The sequence below is a fragment of the Aedes albopictus genome, chromosome 1 (genome assembly GCF_035046485.1).
Source record: "Aedes albopictus strain Foshan chromosome 1, AalbF5, whole genome shotgun sequence".
Taxonomy (NCBI): Eukaryota; Metazoa; Arthropoda; class Insecta; order Diptera; family Culicidae; genus Aedes; species Aedes albopictus.
In genome coordinates, this window is record NC_085136.1 from 217,637,909 (window position 1) to 217,659,720 (window position 21,812).

At 40.7% G+C, this 21,812-nt stretch overlaps 1 protein-coding gene across 1 annotated transcript; it reads left to right on the plus strand.

Annotated features, from left to right (window-relative positions):
• Nucleotides 1-473: 473 nt before the first annotated feature.
• Nucleotides 474-21,423, plus strand: LOC109621585 (GTP-binding protein SAR1). The gene is made up of 6 exons (XM_020075650.3): nucleotides 474-675; nucleotides 5,625-5,748; nucleotides 5,830-5,949; nucleotides 6,017-6,082; nucleotides 6,221-6,456; nucleotides 20,500-21,423. The coding sequence occupies exons 2-6, from the start codon at nucleotides 5,706-5,708 to the stop codon at nucleotides 20,614-20,616; spliced, it is 582 nt and encodes a 193-aa protein (XP_019931209.1). The 5' UTR covers nucleotides 474-675; nucleotides 5,625-5,705; the 3' UTR covers nucleotides 20,617-21,423.
• The last annotated feature ends 389 nt before the right edge of the window (nucleotides 21,424-21,812 follow it).

Genomic DNA, 21,812 nt, shown 5'->3' on the forward strand with positions numbered 1-21,812 from the left:
GAGTTTCTCACCCCCTGACTAAAGTCGAAATCTAGATTGAGTTTAAATAAGGGCGAAAGTAACATGAGAGAGTTCTCTTCATCGACTCTCTCTTCTGCAAATTAAAGTGACAAGATGCAAATTCAATCAAACTTTTTTACACTTAGACGCTAGATTGCATCGCAATCCTTCGTTTAAGCGTAAAAAAGTTTAATGAAAATTGCATCTTGTCACTTTAGTTTGAAGAAGAGAGAGTCGATGAAGAGAACTCGCTCATGTTACTTTCGCCCTTATTTAAACTCAATCTAGAAATTATTTTAAGGGTTTTTAGCCAGACCCTGTCATCTCTTTTCTTTCAGTGTATGGCGGTACGATCAGTGTGTTTCTCTCAACTGCCGCCAGGTTCCGCCGGTGTGCGAAGCTTCCACGTCAAACTCTCTCATCGAAGAGAGAACGCGCGTACGAAACGTCAAATTTCCTTCAAACGCGAGAGAATCGGACTGACGACGACGACAACGACGAGACGACGGCCAATCAAAACGCGAAGCGAAAAAAAGTGTGTGAAGAAGAGTGCTCTCCCATCATCATCATCGTCTCCAGGAGCTTCGAGGTGAAAATCTTGGATTAATCCGCGTTCCCTGCCGGAAATTCCATCGTGAACCACATCCGACCGCTGCGTGCTTCATTTTACGCTAGGTAGGTACCGGATTACTCCGCGCTACGAACGGTAAATCGTCGATGAAAGCGGGCGAAATTGTGATTGCGATCCGCTCGGCCTACTTGGCCTTTGAGTCTTGTCAGTGGTTGCTGCGAGCTGAAAACGAGCTCTGGCTGCCTTGGAAAAGTGGAATACTGGATGGATGGGTGATGTCGCAACGGATTGCTTTGAGATGCGTTGTGGCGATTTAAATAATCAAGAAAAGCAACACTCTTGGATGTCGCTTCTTCGTACACAAAGGCATCTCCGAGTGGCAGTACGGAACAAAGTCCTGAGAAGCCGCGTAGAATGATGCGCAGGTATTCTACATACCCCTTTGTGGTGCTTGCTTATCAGACAACTCACACTAAGTACCTTACGTATACAGTGTAATTACCAAGGGTGGTAATGATGAGTTGCATTTTGGTGAAAACCACTGCGTAAAGCGTAAAAACGACATGAACTTGTAAGTACGTCACTAAGGATCCACCAGCCTATTGATAGACTGTGTTAATCGTGACCTCAACAATGCTTAAGTATCCTAAGTATGTTGAATGCGTATTGCGCTTCTGGCTAATTATTATTATTAATTCTTCATTAGCGTGGCTTTTCAGCCTAAGGATTTATTAATCTAATCTAACTAATTGTATTTATCAATCATTGGAAAGACATGTTCCTTTATTTTCATTATTTAAGATTTTTTTCTGTATAGAGAAGTGTATTTTCAACGGAAAATTATACAACCCTGATATAAAAATTTCTTTGATTTTATGTGTATGGGCTACCTTGATTGATTACTAGTAGACTGACCATCCATCCCATTTATAACTGCAGTGCCCATGGGCATCTATGTACAGACAGGTATCCAAGAGTTGCTTTTGAGATTCATCAAAATTTCCCTTCACAATTCCTACAGAAGCCCTCATTCATTATTCATTCTTAAAAAAAAAATCCAGCGGGATTTCTTCTTCCAAGATTATTTTCTGAAATCCATCCAGAAATTCTTTCTGATATTCATCCGGAAGTTTTTTTTTCTATGATTCCTTCAGAAGTTTTGCTAGCATTCCACCAGGAATTCTGTTACGACGACTTGCGGTTCAAGGGCGCACACCGGGGCTCACCTGCCGGGGGAGAGAAGGACCAATGTTACGACGACTTGCGGTTCAAGGGCGCACACCGGGGCTCACCTGCCGGGGGAGAGAAGGACCAATGTTACGACGACTTGCGGTTCAAGGGCGCACACCGGGGCTCACCTGCCGGGGGAGAGAAGGACCAATGTTACGACGACTTGCGGTTCAAGGGCGCACACCGGGGCTCACCTGCCGGGGGAGAGAAGGACCAATGTTACGACGACTTGCGGTTCAAGGGCGCACACCGGGGCTCACCTGCCGGGGGAGAGAAGGACCAATGTTACGACGACTTGCGGTTCAAGGGCGCACACCGGGGCTCACCTGCCGGGGGAGAGAAGGACCAATGTTACGACGACTTGCGGTTCAAGGGCGCACACCGGGGCTCACCTGCCGGGGGAGAGAAGGACCAATGTTACGACGACTTGCGGTTCAAGGGCGCACACCGGGGCTCACCTGCCGGGGGAGAGAAGGACCAATGTTACGACGACTTGCGGTTCAAGGGCGCACACCGGGGCTCACCTGCCGGGGGAGAGAAGGACCAATGTTACGACGACTTGCGGTTCAAGGGCGCACACCGGGGCTCACCTGCCGGGGGAGAGAAGGACCAATGTTACGACGACTTGCGGTTCAAGGGCGCACACCGGGGCTCACCTGCCGGGGGAGAGAAGGACCAATGTTACGACGACTTGCGGTTCAAGGGCGCACACCGGGGCTCACCTGCCGGGGGAGAGAAGGACCAATGTTACGACGACTTGCGGTTCAAGGGCGCACACCGGGGCTCACCTGCCGGGGGAGAGAAGGACCAATGTTACGACGACTTGCGGTTCAAGGGCGCACACCGGGGCTCACCTGCCGGGGGAGAGAAGGACCAATGTTACGACGACTTGCGGTTCAAGGGCGCACACCGGGGCTCACCTGCCGGGGGAGAGAAGGACCAATGTTACGACGACTTGCGGTTCAAGGGCGCACACCGGGGCTCACCTGCCGGGGGAGAGAAGGACCAATGTTACGACGACTTGCGGTTCAAGGGCGCACACCGGGGCTCACCTGCCGGGGGAGAGAAGGACCAATGTTACGACGACTTGCGGTTCAAGGGCGCACACCGGGGCTCACCTGCCGGGGGAGAGAAGGACCAATGTTACGACGACTTGCGGTTCAAGGGCGCACACCGGGGCTCACCTGCCGGGGGAGAGAAGGACCAATGTTACGACGACTTGCGGTTCAAGGGCGCACACCGGGGCTCACCTGCTGCGGCTGCTGCTGCTGCTGCTGCTGAGGGAGAACGGACTGTTGCCTTTGCTCAAAAGGTGCAAATTGTTGTGGAAATTACTTCGGGGGGGACACTCGGAATTGACTCGAAATGAAAATTCGGCGAAAAACCAGATTTACAAAACGAATTCACAGCTTGTATTCAACACGTGTTTTCTCTACTACTTCGCGTTACAGAATGACGGTTTTTTCTTCATCGGAATTCAAACTCCTTCTGGTTGCCTAGCAACCGACTAGCCTACCCTAACATGTGATTGCTTGGATCGAATTCAAATTTGAATCGGTGTTTCCAACAAATTCCTTCTAGTTTCTTCTGGCATTTTTTTAGGAAACCCTTTTTGGAAATTTCACTACGAGTTCTTTGTAATTTCTATAAGAATACTTTCAGACATTTCTTTAAGTATTTCTTGCAAAAAAAAAAAATACTGGAGGAATTCCTGGAGTATTTTCTGGACGAATTCATGTAGTAATTCCTTAAATACTTCCTGGAGAAAATCACGCGAGAAATTTCTATATTATTTCTCGAAAAAATTCTGGAGTAACTCCTGAAGGATTTTCTTGAATGAATCTTGGAGGAATTCCTGGAGGAATTTCTAGAGTATTTCCTGGAGGAATTCCTAGAGAAATTTCTGGAGGAATCCTTGGATTAGTTGTTTGTTGAAGGAAATCCTGGATGTATTCCTGAAGAAGCTCAGGAGGGATTCGTGGAGGAATACCTGAATGAATGTCTGGACATGTCCATGGAAGAATTTGTGAAGTAATTACTTGGGTTATTCCTGAAGGAATCCCTGGAGGAATTTCTCGAGGAATTCATGGAAAACTTTCTGGAGAAATCGGAGAACAGTCTGTGGCGAAATTTCTGGAGAAACTCTTGGGAAATTTACCTGGAGGAGTTTTCAGGGAACTCAAATCTTTGGGTAACTCCCGATGAATCCTCGGGGAACTCCCGTAGAATTCTCGGAGAACTTCCGCAGGAATTCCCGAGGAAGTTTTGCAAGATTTTTCTAACAGTTCTTGATGGAATTTCTGAGGAACTCCTGGAAGAATTCCAGCAAAGCTCCCAAAGAAATTTCCGAAAAACTGCCGGGAAACCCGAAAAGGTTTTCACGGGAAGTCCTGGAGGCATTTTCTAGGAACTTGTAAAGGTATTCGCAGAGAACATCGCGTTGAATTCCCGAGGAACACCTGGATGAATTCTTGGGTAATTTCCGACACTTCAAAATACAATGAAGTTAATTTCTGGCATTCAATTTCAATAGGTCGTATGTTTGCTGTGATTCCTATGCTGATAGGATCTATTCAAATCGACCGCCAGATTTGTGTGTTAGTGGATGCACAAATAACACAAAGAAATTCTCAAAATATTATGAGATACCTACAACAGAAATAATCGTGGAAAAATTACATCGACAAAGTAAAGAGATACACGAGTATAGCTTGTAGAACTTGAAGGTTATAATTCCAGAACAGTTTGGATAATCTGTGAATATTGCTATGTTATCAGAATTGCTCTCTGAGGTTCTACAAGTAGTGTAGGTTAGATTCCGAGAGCATTCGCTACAATGAAAATTTCCTCCTAAGATTTACAGATATTGCGACCCAAACTTCAAAATACATTGGGTCCATTTGATTTGTATGCTATTGGACACCCAAATAGCAACACAAAAGGATACTCGTAATATTATGAGGTACAACAGATACAATCGTGAAAGCATTATGCGAAGAAAAACAAGAGTAGAGGCTGTGGAGTGTAGACCTTGAAAGTCCTAATTCTAGAATAGTTTGGAAAACCTTAAATATCCCATGAATGTACCAAAACTGTTATAGTTGTGCACTGAGGCTCAATCTGCAGTATATATACTCTAGTCTATAGACTACATTCCACGAATGTTTTTTACAATTAAAGCATGATACAGTATGATACTTCTATTGCATTACGGGTTAAATTGAGTAGCATTTTGGAGTTAGCGATGGCTGCTCTGTGTAACTATGAAATATTGATGTTACAATCGATAATATTACGCCATTCTGTATGTAAATCAATCGATAATATTACGCCATCTTATCTAAATTAATGGATATAAAATATCACAATTATGCTAAATTTGATATTATTTTTAGTAATTACCGTATGTTAAATAACAAGTCCCTGAGAACAGCGTTTAACATCAAGTCATAAAATGTGGATAACAAAATGAGAAATCAATTTGATATCAATGAGAACTCATTCTGTTTTCAATAAGATGTTCCAGTCTATTTTGTTATCATTTTTTGTTATGTTAACACTTAAGTCATACAAAATGAAAACTCATTTTGTTATCAAAATTCGTGATAACTAAATAACTCAATCTGTTTTTAATTAGTTCTCATTCCCTGCTTATATAATGTGTCAGCCCAATTTGGGGTACAATCAGCAATACTATTTGATATACATATTATAATATGTATTGTAATGAATATCCACGAATGTAATGAACATTTGAACGTTTTGAAAGTGCATACATTAAGATGGATATACGCATTTATAAAAAATATCATTTTTGTTACAGTTACACGCGTCTAGTATATCTCCTACGCTCGAGTTGAGCCCCATCTTCTGTGGATTTTAGAATCTTATCAGCGGCGCAAATATGTTCATTTGGGATTGGTTCACCGGTGTCCTGGGATACTTGGGTAAGTTTTCAAATCCCCAAATACCTAGTTCAAATTTGCCTCAACTGATGCTGATTTTCCTTTTCTTTTCTATTTCACAAGGCCTGTGGAAGAAATCCGGCAAACTGCTATTCTTAGGTCTGGACAATGCCGGTAAAACGACATTGCTGCACATGCTCAAGGACGACAGACTGGCACAGCACGTGCCAACGTTACATCCCAGTGAGTCTCGTGCTTGGTGTTTTGTTAGTTTAATGACTGAACTTTGTCTTCTGTTTGCCATTTCTAGCGTCCGAGGAGCTGTCCATCGGCAACATGCGTTTCACCACATTCGATCTGGGTGGACACACGCAAGGTATGTACTGAGATATCATTAGAACCTTAATGACTGAAAATGGGTGGGGTGTCTGTCGTTGTATTGCTCCCACTTTTTAATTACCGCGTGTTCAACCGAAAATAGGGCTATCATTCATCCCACCCTCTGTCTTTACAGCCCGTCGAGTTTGGAAGGACTATTTCCCGGCGGTGGATGCGATCGTGTTCCTGATCGATGCCTGGGACCGGAGCCGTTTCACCGAGAGCAAAAACGAACTAGATTCACTGCTGACCGATGAGGCCCTGTCCAACTGTCCCGTGCTTATCTTGGGCAACAAAATCGACAAACCGGGCGCAGCTAGCGAGGACGAACTTAGAAATCACTTTGCCCTGTACCAGTTGACCACCGGAAAGGTAGGATTTCTTTTTGAATTACCACTAACTGCGATCGCGGTGTTCCACCTGGCAGAGTGTCTACAACCTGGTAATTCTTGAAATATCCGGGACACACTGCGCTACATACCAATTTGTTGTTACCCACCGAGCATTGTTCGCAACACTTTGGGCTCAAAAAAGCCAAAAGCCTTTCGACCTACCTCCTTTAACATCCACGCCTCGTGGGCTACCGTTAGAATCAGCATCTTATACAGAGCGAGTTTCATTTGCATTTGCAAGTTACGGGACCTAACTTTGGTGCTGGTTACGCAATCCGTAAAATGTATTCAAAGCTGAAATACGCCTGATCATTTCGCGGGAAACGTCATAGGCACTTGTCACAATTGTTTCAAGATAAACAACTCGCTAACACATCCCCATCAATATTTATCTCAGCTCTAACACCACAAGACCTGCCTCTGTTTCTACCCGCAATCATCTACTTCGTCTTGGTCAAGCCTATTGTCACAGTTCCTCTCTTCAGCAGCATACGCTACGCATCCTCTGCAAGCCAGACCTCCTACTTGCTCCGTCGAGTGCAATGTTGAACACTGTTGAACAGTAAATTTTTAAAGAGCATCCCCCTGCTTCAAGCTGTCTAAGGGCTGCGATCCAAATATTTGATTTCAATCCATCTTGCGTTGTACGTCCTCCTCTCCTCTTCTTGGCGTAGCGTCCTCACTGGGACAAAGCCTGCTTCTCAGCTTAGTGTTCAATGAGCACTTCCACAGTTTTTAACTGAGAGCTTCCTCTGCCAATGACCATTTTGCATGTGTATATCGTGTGGCAGGCACGAAGATACTCTATGCCCAAGGAAGTCAAGGAAGTTTCCTTTACGAAAAGATCCTGGACCGACCGGGAATCGAACCCGTCACCCTCAGCATGGTCATGCTGAAGATTCTATAACATTCCCCAGAAAACCATTCCCCAGAAAACCAATCCCCAGAATTCCATTCCCCAGAATGTACCATTCCCCAGAAAACCATTTCCCAGAAACCCATTCCCCAGAATGTACCATTTCCCAGAAATCCATTCCCCAGAATGTACCATTCCCCAGAATTCCATTCCCCAGAATGTACCATTCCCCAGAAAAAAATAAAACTATTGCTTTAATTCTGAATGGTTTATATTAATAGCTAAAAATCAAATATTTATTCGTAAAAAATCACCGGAAGAAACATCCTGCCAAAAATTCTTATTTGACAAGAAAGACTTCGGAAATAAGCATGATTTGCCTTTACAATTTAGGCTATTGGTATAATTATTGGCATCGCAACTGCTTACTTTTTCAACATACATTTTTCCTTCTTTTCTGCATAGGCTGTTTTTTCGAATTGTACTTTTCAGTAAATTATCGCCATCAGAACTTTTTACATTTTCTACGTAGTTTTTTCCTTCTTTTCTGCATAGGCTATTCTTTCAAGTTACACTATTCAGGTCATTATCGGCACCACAAGCACAGGTGTTTAGAAATTTAGAAAAAATATGAAATAAATATAACAGCAATTTTAACACCGGTGGAGGCTGTAATGCCCATAATTTCCCGAAAAGTGCAATTCGAAAGAACAGCCTATGCAAAAAAGAAGGGAGAATCAATGTTAAAAAAGTAAGCAGTTGCAATGCCGATAATTTCTTGAAAAGTGCAACTGGAAAGAACAGCCTATGCAAAAGAAGGGAAAATTTTTGATAAACATATAAGCAGTTGTAATGCCAACAATTCTTATAACGACTCAAACATTTTTTTTTAACGAAGAAGGAAACGTAACACTCTGATAATTTCCATCGTACATCGATTTAACGGTTTATTTGAAAATTTGAGAGTTGACCAACTGCCAATTCGCGGCGCTCGCATAGTTTTTGTTTGAGTTTGACGTTTGCTCACTACTGCCATCTAGTTGATGATTGGCCAAATTCAGTCCTTTTAGAATTAAGCGAACCTATTTCCGAGACTAAAATTTAAATCGAAAAATGTTCGAAGTGTTACGTCTGTTTGTCTGTGGTGACATTGTTTTCCTTGCGGCATTCAAAAACCCAACACTGTTCCTTTTTTTAAACAAGCTTTTTTTTAGAATTTAGGCAATTGGTACAATTATTGGAATTATAACTGCTTTCATTTTCAACATCGACTTTTCCTTCTTTGCTGCATAGGCTGTTCTTTCGAATTGCACTTTTCAGGAAATTATCGGCATCACAACTGCTTACTTTTTCAACATAGATTTTCCCTTCTTTTCTACATAGGCTGTTCTTTCGAGTTACAATGTTTAGGCTAGTTACAATCGGCACGGCACCACAAGCACAGGTGTTCAGAAATTTGAAAAAAAAATTAATAATAAATATAACAGCAATTTAACACCGGTGGTTGTAATAATGCCCATAATTTCCTGAAAAGTGCAATTCGAAAGAACAGCCTATGTAGAAAAGAAGGGAGAATCTATGTTGAAAATGTAAGCAGTTATAATTTAAAATTTTTTACTAATTGCCTTAATTTTAAGAAGAATATTGTTTAAAAAGAAGGAACATTGTTGGGTTTTTGAATGCCAAAAGGAAAACAATGATACTTTTTCCCTTCTGTTGGCATTCAAACTGCTTATATGTTCACTTTTTCTATTCCATTCCATAGTATTGGAATAATGATGAAAGCCCTTCTCATACCGCATGAATGAAGAGCCTTTGAAGCGAATAATTAGGAACAGCCATTGGGATGGATCCCTCCAACCGTTTGCAAAGAAAAACGTGGTCAGTTGAGTCTTAAGTATCTTGTACACTGAACAACATCAGAAGAATATGCGTTTTCTTTGTAAATTTTGCACATCACTTTTAAAACGTTATTCATCGTAAAACAAGTGCTGCACAATTTTCACAAATCTGTCAAAAATAAAACATTTTATAGCAACGCAACTAACAGTTTGTGAACTTTCAAGATAGGTTTAAAGATCAACATGCAACTGTGTATGGTATGTGGGGGCAAGATGGGTCAGGGGGCAAGATGGGTCAGTGCCGTTTTCAATCGCACAATATAAGTTTTGAATCTTTCAATAATTTTACCAGATGAACGACGGGGATACACAAAAAAGTGGTATATTGTTTTGAAAATTCTATACGTTCCTCGCACAGAAAAAAATAAAATATTTTTTCGTTAAACTCCTTATGCTATACATTCCATATGACTACGTGTATTGTGTAGACGGGGCAAGATGGGTCACCCTAATTTTTCGGTATGTTTGCATAGTTCTTGAAAATGTTTTATTTTTCATGGAAAGGCTATTCTGTGACCTACATTATCGAAGCGATGAGAGCACTGAAAATTTGAGAACATATTTTTTAAATTTTCCTTCAAAAAATATAGATTTTCAAAGTCCGTTTATGGCTACCCGAACAAAAATCTTCTAGTTCTGAGAATAATCTACCGATATGTTTCAACACTTTCTTCATGTAATCTGTACGTCTATGAAGCTTAGATGTATAGAGAAAAATTAGAAGATATAGTATTTTTTGTTGGAGGAAAATCGAGTTTTCTTATAGCTGACCCATCTTGCCCCCGTTAAAATGAGGTGGGGCAAGATGGGTCAGGTTTTGAAAATTGTTTGTCAAGACGCAGGTTTTAAGCTTTATAACCTTTTTATACTCTTATATCATAGCTGACTAGTGTATCTGAGAGTCGTGGTAGAATACAGAGAAATGCGATTTATATTCAGAAAGTTATAGGGATCCATTTCTTAGGTGACCCATCCTGCCCCCACTTACCATACAATGGTAATTCAAACGTTTACTATTGTAGAATATTTTTATGGATATGTATGTATGTATACATTTTTACCTTAATTTGTTTCATATACCGTACAAGAAATAGATATTTGCTCGTAATAACACTATAATGTTAAAATCCTTGCCTTTAATACTTATGACACACATGTGATACAAGAATCACTGTACAATTGCGCTTGAAATGAGTTGGAATTTTCTTGACACTGCGTACCGTTGTACAGGAATAATACTCGTATCACATGTCTGTCCGGGGTATAACATATCATTATGATCAACATTTTACTGTTTGTGTATCGAATTAAACTTTTTAGCAGAGTATATTAAGCTTTTCTGGGGAATGATACATTCTGGGGAATGGTGCATTCTGGGGAATGGATTTCTGGGGAACGGATTTCTGGGAAATGGTACATTCTGGGGAATGGTACATTCTGGGAAATGGTTTTCTGGGGAATGGAATTCTGGGGATTGGTATTCTGGGGAATGGTTTTCTGGGGAATGTTATAGAATCCATGCTGAATACCCGTGCGTTTACCGCCTCGGCTATATGGGCCCGTCGTTGTACGTATATGCCTAAATAATTTCGCCGGAAAACCATGTTCTGACATTTACCAAAGCTTTTTTTCATAGAAAGAGGAAATCTGCTTTTACAGATACCCAAGAGGTGGTTTCTCGGGTTATGTGAGGTCGACACTAAAACCTTTTTCTCTCTCATTCTTATCTTCGCGACACGCCCGTTAGGAATGGCTTCGAGAAGGGGGGTGACTTCGAACATGAGTACACTCTAATGGTAAGCGTTCCACCTGCTTTCGCCTTATGTTGTTTACTCTCCCCCGGAGGCTCGGGTCCTGGATTATACTTAGACTACCCGTTGGACTCAAGCTCCTGGATGAGGAAGGGGAGCCAACTCAGCTAGCTGTTGTTCGGCTCGCCATTTTCTCTGTAGTTCAAGTACGATTCGAGAAATCGTGGCTGTACCTCTTGCATACTCGACCTTTGCTCCACGAAGCGTGGGCATTCGAAGAGCACATGCTCCGCGGTCTCGTTGCAGTCTGCACACTCCGGATGATCCTGTGTGTCCATCTACCCTTGCTGGAGCAATCCCAATCTCTCTGCCATTTCAACATCGACAATGTTCTGGCAATCCGTCTCGCGCCTCTTTTACCGCGTCGCTCGAGGCACTCCTCACCTTCCACTACCACAAGTACTATGGGTATCATACCCGCTTCGCTAGCACACATACCGCGTCCTTTGACACCGTACGGTATGCGCTGACGACCCTAAGCCACATCAACCTGTGGTTACTATCGAGCCGCTCCACAGGTCCGCACCGGTCATCTGTGCTTCCTCGGCTGGCGTTGCGCCGCTTCGTGCTCCGCTTGTTCCACTTGTTGAACTATCTCCAGTTTGCTCACTGGCGGGTGCACCAGTCCCTCGTAGTAGCTATCTTGCCAACCCTGCAGCGCGCGCGCCGTTGTAAAAAGTACAACACTACCAAAAAACCTCGCTCGACGTATACAGCGCAAGCGCGGTGCTGTTTGAGCTGCTTGATGGCGCGCGTCCTGAAAGGTTAAGGATCCTGGTGGTTATCTACCGTGGATCACTTAGTGGTATTTTTGACCTTCAAAATTCAATTATAAATAAAAGAAAACAAATACTACGACTTTGAAAGCACCGTTGGCTATGTTTTTCATTCCCGATCCATTTGAAGTATAATCGGAAGTCATTTCCGCGTAAAAAAGGAATATTTCACTGTTTACAAAATGCCTTATTATGGATCAGCTCCACTGAGTCCCACACATTATGGATCAATTTTTGCCATATTATAGATCAGTGCAAAATTACTCAAAATTCCAACTCTAATAATAAATTTGCATTTGTAAGGCTAAACTACGCAGTGCATTGATTATTTTACTTATGGAGTACCCGATTTTACAACAGGAATAAAGAGAAAATATTAAAAAGTCTCAAATCCATTTACTTCGATGGAGGTGCGCCACTAGGTTTCAGTGATGCTCTCCATTTTAAGTGTTATTTTTACAACTCTGTGTTTCAAGACACCTGGTTTTCAAGGTTACATTTTTTTTAATGACACTTTTGATACTTTAAGGTAAGAATATTGTATCAAGAGCGTTGAGTGGAGCAAAAATCTATATTTGTTTAAAGTGATCCATAATAGCGTCAAACGATCAGTTTTTGGGTCACATTATAGATCACTGTTAAAAGTCGCATTATTTTAGTATTTGAATCCCAGAATAAAACAAAACTTCTTCTAATAGATACATACATATCTTATCCAACGTGTACGAGCGATTTTTATATCAAAATTGATGGATTTCGACACTTTTAGAGCTTACCGCTGCAGGAGTAGTTTCTTATGGAATTCGGCTGTTTACTGGCAGATGTAAGAGGACAACACTATCGTTGCATTAAAATACATTTTATTTTTAGATTGAACTCTTGTAAATGATTTTTTATCTCAGAAAACAAATAGGATCATGCTACAAAAATAAATTTCGTGCCAAAATATACGTTTTGAGAAAGATATTCGACTTTAAACATCAAAGTGATCCGTAACTGTGTGTGATCCATAACTGTGTAGGGACGGTATGACACCAGGGAGGCCACCCGAGGGTTGATGATCAGTGATCAGCGCTAATCAGGAGTGTTCATCTGAACCTACTTCCACCCAGTTAGTTGCCTAAGCTGGGCACAGATCAGGAACGTACTTTAAGGCCATGCCACGGTTTTATGGGGCGAAAGACAGCATCGACATTAGCCTATCCGCCGTTTCAAGTCAGAATGGCGTCGCCATCAGCTCACTTGTGCGTATACCATCTCAGCTACCAAGTACTAAGCATGACCAATATACGATAATCAGGAACTTACTGGCGTCGTTCCTGGTGTACCCGAGGCACTCCTTGCTGGGCTGTGACACTTTGGAAGCGGCGTCATGTCGCTTGTACAGAGGTTGCTTTCGGATGTGTGGAATTTCTGAAGAGGACCAGCAGAGCCCACTGCTTGCCCCCCGCCACGCCTAGGCTTACTCCGCTTGAGCAGTTCAAATGTCCCGGTGCTCGGTCGCCTCCCAGTGTCAAGAGGTCCTCAAGAGGTCTTGCGACAGTATATTGTACGCCGAATTCGAAAGGGTAATCCCTCTGTAAGAGGGCCCTTATAGCCGAGGCGGTAAACGCACGGGTATTCAGCATGACCATGCTGAGGGTGACGGGTTCGATTCCCGGTCGGTCCAGGATCTTTTCGTAAAGGAAATTTCCTTGACTTCCTTGGGCATAGAGTATCTTCGTGCTTGCCACACGATATACACATGCAAAATGGTCATTGGCAGAGGAAGCTCTCAGTTAATAACTGTGGAAGTGCTCATAGAACACTAAGCTGAGAAGCAGGCTTTGTCACAGGAGGACGTTACGCCAAGAAGAGGAGAGAGGAGAGGAATCCCTCTGTAATTAGTACACTGTAGCCAGGGCCCTTTCTTGTAGATTGGGCATATGAGGTCATCTAACCAGCTGGTGAGCAATTCTTCATCCTCCCATATCTGTATAAAAATCTGATGGATTGATGGATGTAGCTGGTCGTTTCCGTGCTTAAAAATTTCAAAATGGATCACATTTCCTTTCCAGCACATTTTCTATTTTTCAACTCATCAAGGGCCCTCTCAACCTCATCCAGTCCATGGTCATCAGCCATGTTAACCTTGTTCTTGGGTGCTCCTTCATTTCCACCAGTCAACAAATTTTTAAAGTGCTCCTTCCACCTAACTGCTGATCAGTCGTAAAATTTCCTTCCCGGTCAGTGCACATGGCGAGCACAGGCACAATTTTATCCCGCACGCCATTGTTAGTTGCATAAAATCTCCGCACATCGTTCCTGTCCATGCTTTCCTGTGCTTCAGCAATTACGCTCTTCGTGTTGCCGTGTCCGTCCACTATGAACACTATAGATACCATAGATTTGCGCCGACATGGTTGAAAAATATGATTGTAGTGTGTTTTACCGTGCATTTGGAGTGCACCGAGCTAATATGACGCAATCCATTGTCGCTATTGAAATCGTGATTTCATGCTCGTTTGGCTACACTTGTGTTCACCTCGGCGAGTCTATCGTACTCGGTATCGCATCTATAGTATTGTGGATTTAGCACTAAACTGGTGTCGGCAGTAACTTTATTAACTTCCGCTGCCTTTCCTTTGCGTTAAACATAACGTCAGAAGTACTGCACTGAATAGAGCATCAGATTTACTATAAATCGCAACACTTCCGACGTTATGTTTAACGAATAGCAAAGGCAGCGATAGTCAATGAAGTTACTTCCGACACCAATTTGGTGCTAAATTCACAATACCTACTGGAGCATACTCTGTGTATCAGTTGTCTTCTAGTGCGTTAACCGCTGACGTATAATTATCGTGAAATATTTATGGGGGCAGAACACTGAAATTTTTTGGGCCCATATAGCCGAGGCGGTAAACGCACGGGTATTCAGCATGGCCATGCTGAGGGTGACGGGTTCGATTCCCGGTCGGTCCAGGATCTTTTCGTAAAGGAAATTTCCTTGAGTTCCTTGGGCATAGAGTATCTTCGTGCCTGCCACACGATATACACATGCAAAATGGTCATTGGCAGAGGAAGCTCTCAGTTAAAAACTGTGGAAGTGCTCATAGAACACTAAGCTGAGAAGCAGGCTTTGTCCCAGTGAGGACGTTACGCCAAGAAGAGGAAGGAATACTGAAATTTTTGTTAAAACTATTAAGATGCAGGGTTATCAGTTAACATATCTTTGGTGTGGTATTTTCAACTGGCTATCACCACAGATAACAGATGTTTATGCTAGTACAAATTTTTCGCAGAATCTTGTGTAAATGTTCAAAACGATATACGTTGGCTCACTACCGCCATCTACTCAACTTATTGTGACATTACATCTAACTTGAATGCAAGAATAGGTCAAAGTTCCAGTTTCATTCAAGATCGAATACAATCTTGAATGTAAAATTGCGTAGTGCATGCAATCTTGAAAGCGATCACTGACTATCGATCACTGCGCCATCTCTAAATGATTGCCACATGAGTTTCAGCTGCTCGTTACATATAAAATGGCAGTTGAGCATTTTTACACACATTGCCAATATAAGCATAAACGTCTGTTATCTGTGCTATCACCATTATCTTGTCTGTTAGTAAAAAAAATGCATTACCGATCGTTGCACATAGTGGACACTGGTGCAGTATTGTGATGCGCACAATTAAGGTGAATATATAACGAAGCCACACCTCGAATTTTCGAGAGCACAAATATGAAGAACCGAATGTCGGTTTGAGTTGAAAAGTTGATCGATTGGTTACCCGCTGGTGGTGACCAATCGATCAACTTTTCAGCACAAACCGACATTCGGTTCTTCAGATTTGTGCACTTGAAAATTCGAGTTGTGGCTTCGTTATATATTCACCTTAATAGTAGTGGAAAATCTCAGCATATCGTTTCGATCCATATTTTCCTGCATTTCAGCTTTGCTGATCTGAGTTTGATTATTTTTTTGCTCTTGCCATCTCCGTTAAGTTGGATATCTCTCATCATCATTCTACACCTGGCTGCTCTCCTCTCTTTCGTCACTCATTGGCACTTCTTTTCTTACGAAACCAGTTATTACGTTTGTGTCTCTAAGCAGTATCTATTAGCTCTTGTGCTACTTAGCACAGTTTCATGGGAAAACTCGCATCAACTATTGATAGTGGTGGATCCGTTGTCTCTATACTATCCTCGCGTCTAGCTACTGATAGTACTGTTCATCAGCCCTTTCGGTTGACAAGCTTCATATGCAACGTTCTGTTATTTCTTGAACTCGTGACACTTGATAAACGCACTCGAATATAAACTAGGGGCAAGACAGATCTAACGAGAGAAAATCTGTGTTCAAGGTGTTGCTCAGAATTCCTCACAGTTCCTCAGATTTTCCCCCATTTACAGGCATACCTCGATAGTACGTACACCATCGCTTCGTTTAGTGTACGTACTATCGAAACGTACGTACTATCGAGGCAATATTTTTTATTGCAAATATCATTTTTAAATCAAGCAATATTATGTTTAAAATGCCAGGATTGCTGGAAAATAACATAAGGCCCTAGGATTCATTTATAAAGTACGTAATTTAACTTCTTTAGGCTCCATCCTTTGTTCGAAAAATCTCTTACTGCCCTGGTTATGCTTCGTAGAGGTATCTCGTCTTTGAGAAGTAACATTGGTTTTATTAGAGTTATCTTTTAGCACAATCCAATCTGGTCTAGATATATTGGAAGTGATCTAGATCAGTTGTATCTTCTTTATGATTTTCGTGATATTTAAAATACAACTTCTGAGCATTGCCATACTCTAAAACGTTTCAAAATGTATTAATTTTGAACGCTTTAGGGCAACTCTTGGCTTTTTTAGTTTATTTTCATATGATCTATCGTCTGAGGAGCTGGGAAGTGGAATTCGCTTCCATCACTTTTAAGGTGAAGATATGACGAAGCCGCACCTCAAATTATCAAGAGCACACATCTGAAGAACCGGATGTCGGCTTGCGCCGAAAGGTTGCTCGATTGGTTACCCGCTGGTGGTGACGAATCGATCAACTTTTCAGTGCAAACCGACATTCAGTTCTTCTTATTTGCGATCTCGAAAATTTGAGGTGTGGCCTCGTCATATCTTCACCTTAACCTTCACGTACCTGATCCCCAGCATATAATTTTCAAAATGCTGGCATTTCATCAATTTCAATTCAATTTTTTTGAAGTCGCCCTCAATCGATCATAATTTGGTGCAAGTTTATTACACCCAAGTGGCCATGCAATATCGGGAACCATTCTGGAGATATTCCGGATTGTACTGGGGTCACGGGGGGTGCCGAAATGCCTAAAAGTGATAATTTCCTGTGTTATTGTGTTTGAATCATTAATTTTCAGCGGAATTTTTATTGTGAACAATTAAACACAACTTTGATAACCAGCGGCAGACAATTAAACGTTCCATAATAAATACAAAATTTCCCATAAATAATTCCAAAAGTTCCAGTAAAGAAACAGGGGTGTGAGCAGTAATAAATAACAAAAGTTCCATAAATAAATAGAAAAATGCATAAATAAATCAAAAGTTTCCATAAATATTTGATGTTTGAGCAATTAAGAACGTCAAAAGTGCAATGAATAAATCAACTGTTGCAATAAAACAGCCATTTTTTCAAAAACTTCGAATTTTCCTTAAATAAATCCGATTTTTCTATAACAAATTAGAAAATTTACAATAAAAAAATATCGATAAAGATAATTCGATAATTCAAAAAATGCAATAAAAAATTACTAAATTACCCATGAAAAACAAATGCTGGAAAGTATGAGGTAGTGAAATGCTGAATCACACTTATATGACTGTAACGACTGAAAAGCCTGCGCAACTATGATTGCAATTTACCGAGCAATGCTTGCTGTCAGAACTCGCTATCGCTCGTCGGACCTAAAAAAGGGGTAACATCTATGTTTGCATTATACCGGGCAAATTCTTGGATCTGTGGTTTGCCTAGAACCGAAACGATGCAGTTGCGGTACATCGGATATCGGAAACTCATGCGGCTTCGCCGCATGGCCTACATATTTTTTTGGCTCAAAATGCATTTACGTTTATTGCTCGTTTTTTGACATTTATTGATAATTTAGATTTTCGTTTATTGCACTTTTCGAATTATTTATTGCTTTTTAGATATTTTTTCATTGTGAATTTTCTAATTTATTATGGAAAAATCGGATTTATTTATGGAAAATTCGAAGTTTTTTGGTGGAAAAAATGGCTTTTTTATTGCAACAGTTGATTTATTCATTGCATTTTTGACGTTTTTAATTGCTCAAAAATCAATTAATTATGGAAACTTTTGATTTATTTATGCATTTTTTTATTTGTTTACGGAACTTTTGTTATTTATTACTGCTCACACCCCTGTTTCTTCACTGCGACTTTTGGAATTATTTATAGAGAATTACCACTTTCTTATGTGTCGTTAAAATTTTAGCCGATAACCAGATTTGTTTTGTTGGAAAAAATATAGTTTTTTATTGCAATTGTTGATTTATTCGTGGAAATTCTGACATTTTTATTGCTCAAAACTCAATTATTTATGGGAAATTTTGATTTATACGCTTCTTGATTTGTTTATGGAACTATTATAATTTATTATTGCTTTCACGCCTATTTATTTATGGGCAATTTTCTAATTATTTATGGAAACTTTTTAATTTATTATGAGGCGTTTAATTCGCTACCATATCCCTGTGACTTAAGAACACAATTTGTGGGATGCCGTTTATGCCACTGAATACTAAGCGTCGTCACTAGCGCAACAAATTGTGTTTTGAGTAAAAACATTTCGTTCGAATGTTACAAATAAAGAATGGTAAAAAAAACTGCCAAAGATTATTTTGTTTAGGATTTTATATTTTGGTCGCTTGCATATTGTATCTGTAACAGATAAAATGCTGTTTAAAATTACATTTTCTGCTTACATTGGCATTGCAGAGTGCTACCAGATTACACCAGTAGCGAATAGTGTAGAGAATCACTTTTATAGCATCTAAAATTCAAAATCAATGGTTTGGATAAGCAACTTTTTGCTTTTAGTTCATGTTCTAGAGAGCATTTTGCGCGGAGAAGCTTCATTTTTATTACCACACAAAAAGAGCCATTATCCTTATTTCGTTTTAGAAGAAAGATTTATTGGCGAAGGAAGTGTTTAGTTGAGAACAGTGAAAGTGCTTTTAAAACACTAAGCTGAGAAGCAGGCTATCCCAGTTGGGATGTAATGCCAAGAAGATGTTATGATAGCTAATAAATATTACTTTTTACTGGCAGACCTATGTGAAAACTGCCTTTGTTAGGAGAACACAAAAATAATTTAATATTTTCATGTACGTGAGATATTTGAACAAGCCTTCAATTTATCTAAATATTAATAATTGTATTAAACAGTGTCATAAGAGTCTGTATAACACTTATTCATAGTATAGAAGTTTCTACTTTGCGTCTACTAATAATCCGAATACTTTTTTGAAGATTGAAATATAACCAATTTTTGATGTACGTACTATCGAGGCAAAAGTGTACGTACTATCGAGGGTACGTATTATCGAGGGTACGTACTATAGAGGGTACGTACTATCGAGGTACGCCTGTATACCGCATTTAGTTCACCACTGGACTGCGCACTGAGTCTTCATAAGTGCGAAAACGTAAATAAAACTGCGCGATTTCCTCAAATCAAATTGATGTCTTCGGCGCACTATTTCTTCGATGTATGCTGAATAAGTGCCCTGAAGACACCAAGTTGATTGGATGCAATCGCGCACTTCTATTTGCGTTTTCGCACTCGTGAAAACTAGTGCGATAGTCCAGTGGTGAACTAAATGCGCTATATACCAAAGTATGATCTGGCACCAATGTCGAACTGCCAAGTGTTGCGTGTGCTGGATGAAAATTGCAGTTTTGGGGATGTATTACGAAAAATACTGAAGCACTACAAATGCACATGAAAATATGACATTATAGTGGAACATTGCAAATGCGTAATAAAATTGGACATCACACTTGAACAAACAACACAGAACAGATATTTTGCCCTGTTACCCTAGTGGATAACAATTTCCGATAACAGGATGACGAGGTTTCATAAATGTTGTTGGTCCATCAGTCAATCCTGTAATCGTATTTTGTCTGACAGGTTGCCTTTCGTTAGCAGCATCTATTGCTTTCATAGCTTGAGTTTTGTCTAGGATTTTCTAATCCTAAGGGGGCATCCCAATTTGGGTTTTATCACTAGAGTTCTATAACTTGAAGTCTGTGCCAGGGAAAGGTTTACATCTCTAGTACTTTATCACGGCCCGAAATGGCCTGAATGTTGGCAATCGAAATAGAACTTGTAATAGATGTCTTTCAACAAATTTTGTAGATCACCGATAAAAAGGGTTACTCAGATTTTTTCAGAGTTGCTCTCGTTTGCACAGTGTCTTGCCCCTAGAATATAAACCATCTTCATCTATCGTAAAACAATACCAACAACGCAACTGCGTAGATCCAGAGAGTAGAAACCTTGCCCAACTGGGGAACTCTTCGTTATTTAGAAATTACAACATACTATCGCAATACTATTATTACACTTTTGCATCACTTTATCAATCATGGGACATACATCTGTTTCTTATTTTTCATTGATAACCTAGGGCAAAGTAGCACGTAACGAACTTCCCGGACGTCCCCTGGAGCTGTTCATGTGTTCAGTGCTGAAACGGCAGGGCTACGGAGAGGGTTTCCGCTGGCTCGCTCAGTACATCGACTAATAGAAGAGAGCTGTTTTGGCGCGCGCTAGAGATGTAAAACAATTGACAAACTAGGAACAATAGCAGCAGAGCGGTAACAGCAACCAACCAACGATTGGCGATAAACTACACAACAGACACACACATACATACTATATATGGCGCATGAGAAAACACTGTCGCAATCTTCTTTGTTGCAACAGAATTTAGGATAAACGTGGAAGTTTTCCGGGCAATGGGTCTAAGAAGTATTTAGGGACGCGTGATATTTAATAAAAAAAAGAAAATAGTGGAAACAAATTGAGCATGAACAACTAATGTTTCACACCTTACGTCAACCATTAAAAAAACACACACACACACACATACACAGACAGACAGACAAAACACAAGAAGTGCATAGCATCAGACAGTAAACGGGACGGTCAGATGAGTTTTACTTTGTCGGAAAATTCTCGTGATTGATTGGAACATAATCTAAGTAAACCCTAACGCAAATCCACTGCAGAGCCTTTTTACTGTTTGTATGTTTGATTGTCCATTTTTTTATTTTTATGTTTTTCAACTCGTGGTACTCTATAGTGTTTTGTATATTGGACGCAATATGTTTTGTGTTCTGTCTCCCCAGTAACGAATAGTTGGCATTTAGTTAACCTACTTCCAAATACCATTGATGAAAAAAGACATAGCGAAAGAAACTTTACCGCCACATAATCTTCAACGGGCTTACGAAGGGGCTGCGAAACAGATCAGATTTGTGGGCAGAATCAGGCATTATGTTATCTACCAATCAATAAAGAAACTCCAGAATTTTTAGATATAAAACTACACAGGTCTATGAAACATTTGTCAGGTTATTTATCCGAAACGTAATCCAGATGAGTAGACGGGCTTTGTGGATTAATGGCTACTGGTTCTCATTCATATACAGAAGGTGCTGGGTTCATTCCCTGGTCCGTCCAGTTTATCATTTCTCTGTCATTTTTATATCTACTTTGTTATTTTGGACCTCCGGAAACTACCTGTTACTCTAGTACCAAATCACTTTCTCTGAACGCTCGTATAACCGTTCAACAACTTATTCAACAACCTTATCTACAAGTTCGATTAGGTATATGTTTAAAATGTGCAAGGATAAAGATCGAGGCTACTGAGTGGTTGAAGAGAGCAACCCCATAGGGGGTTGTGGGGCAAGATGGCCACCCTGTGTTATAAGC

What these genes read in the sequence shown, in the direction of transcription:
- LOC109621585 (XM_020075650.3), top strand. Translation starts at nt 5,706, where the DNA reads ATGTTCATTTGGGATTGGTTCACCGGTGTCCTGGGATACTTGG. An exon ending in CGTGCCAACGTTACATCCCA is followed by an intron (nt 5,950 to 6,016) that starts GTGAGTCTCGTG and finishes TGCCATTTCTAG; the next exon opens with CGTCCGAGGAGCTGTCCATC. An exon ending in TCTGGGTGGACACACGCAAG is followed by an intron (nt 6,083 to 6,220) that starts GTATGTACTGAG and finishes CTGTCTTTACAG; the next exon opens with CCCGTCGAGTTTGGAAGGAC.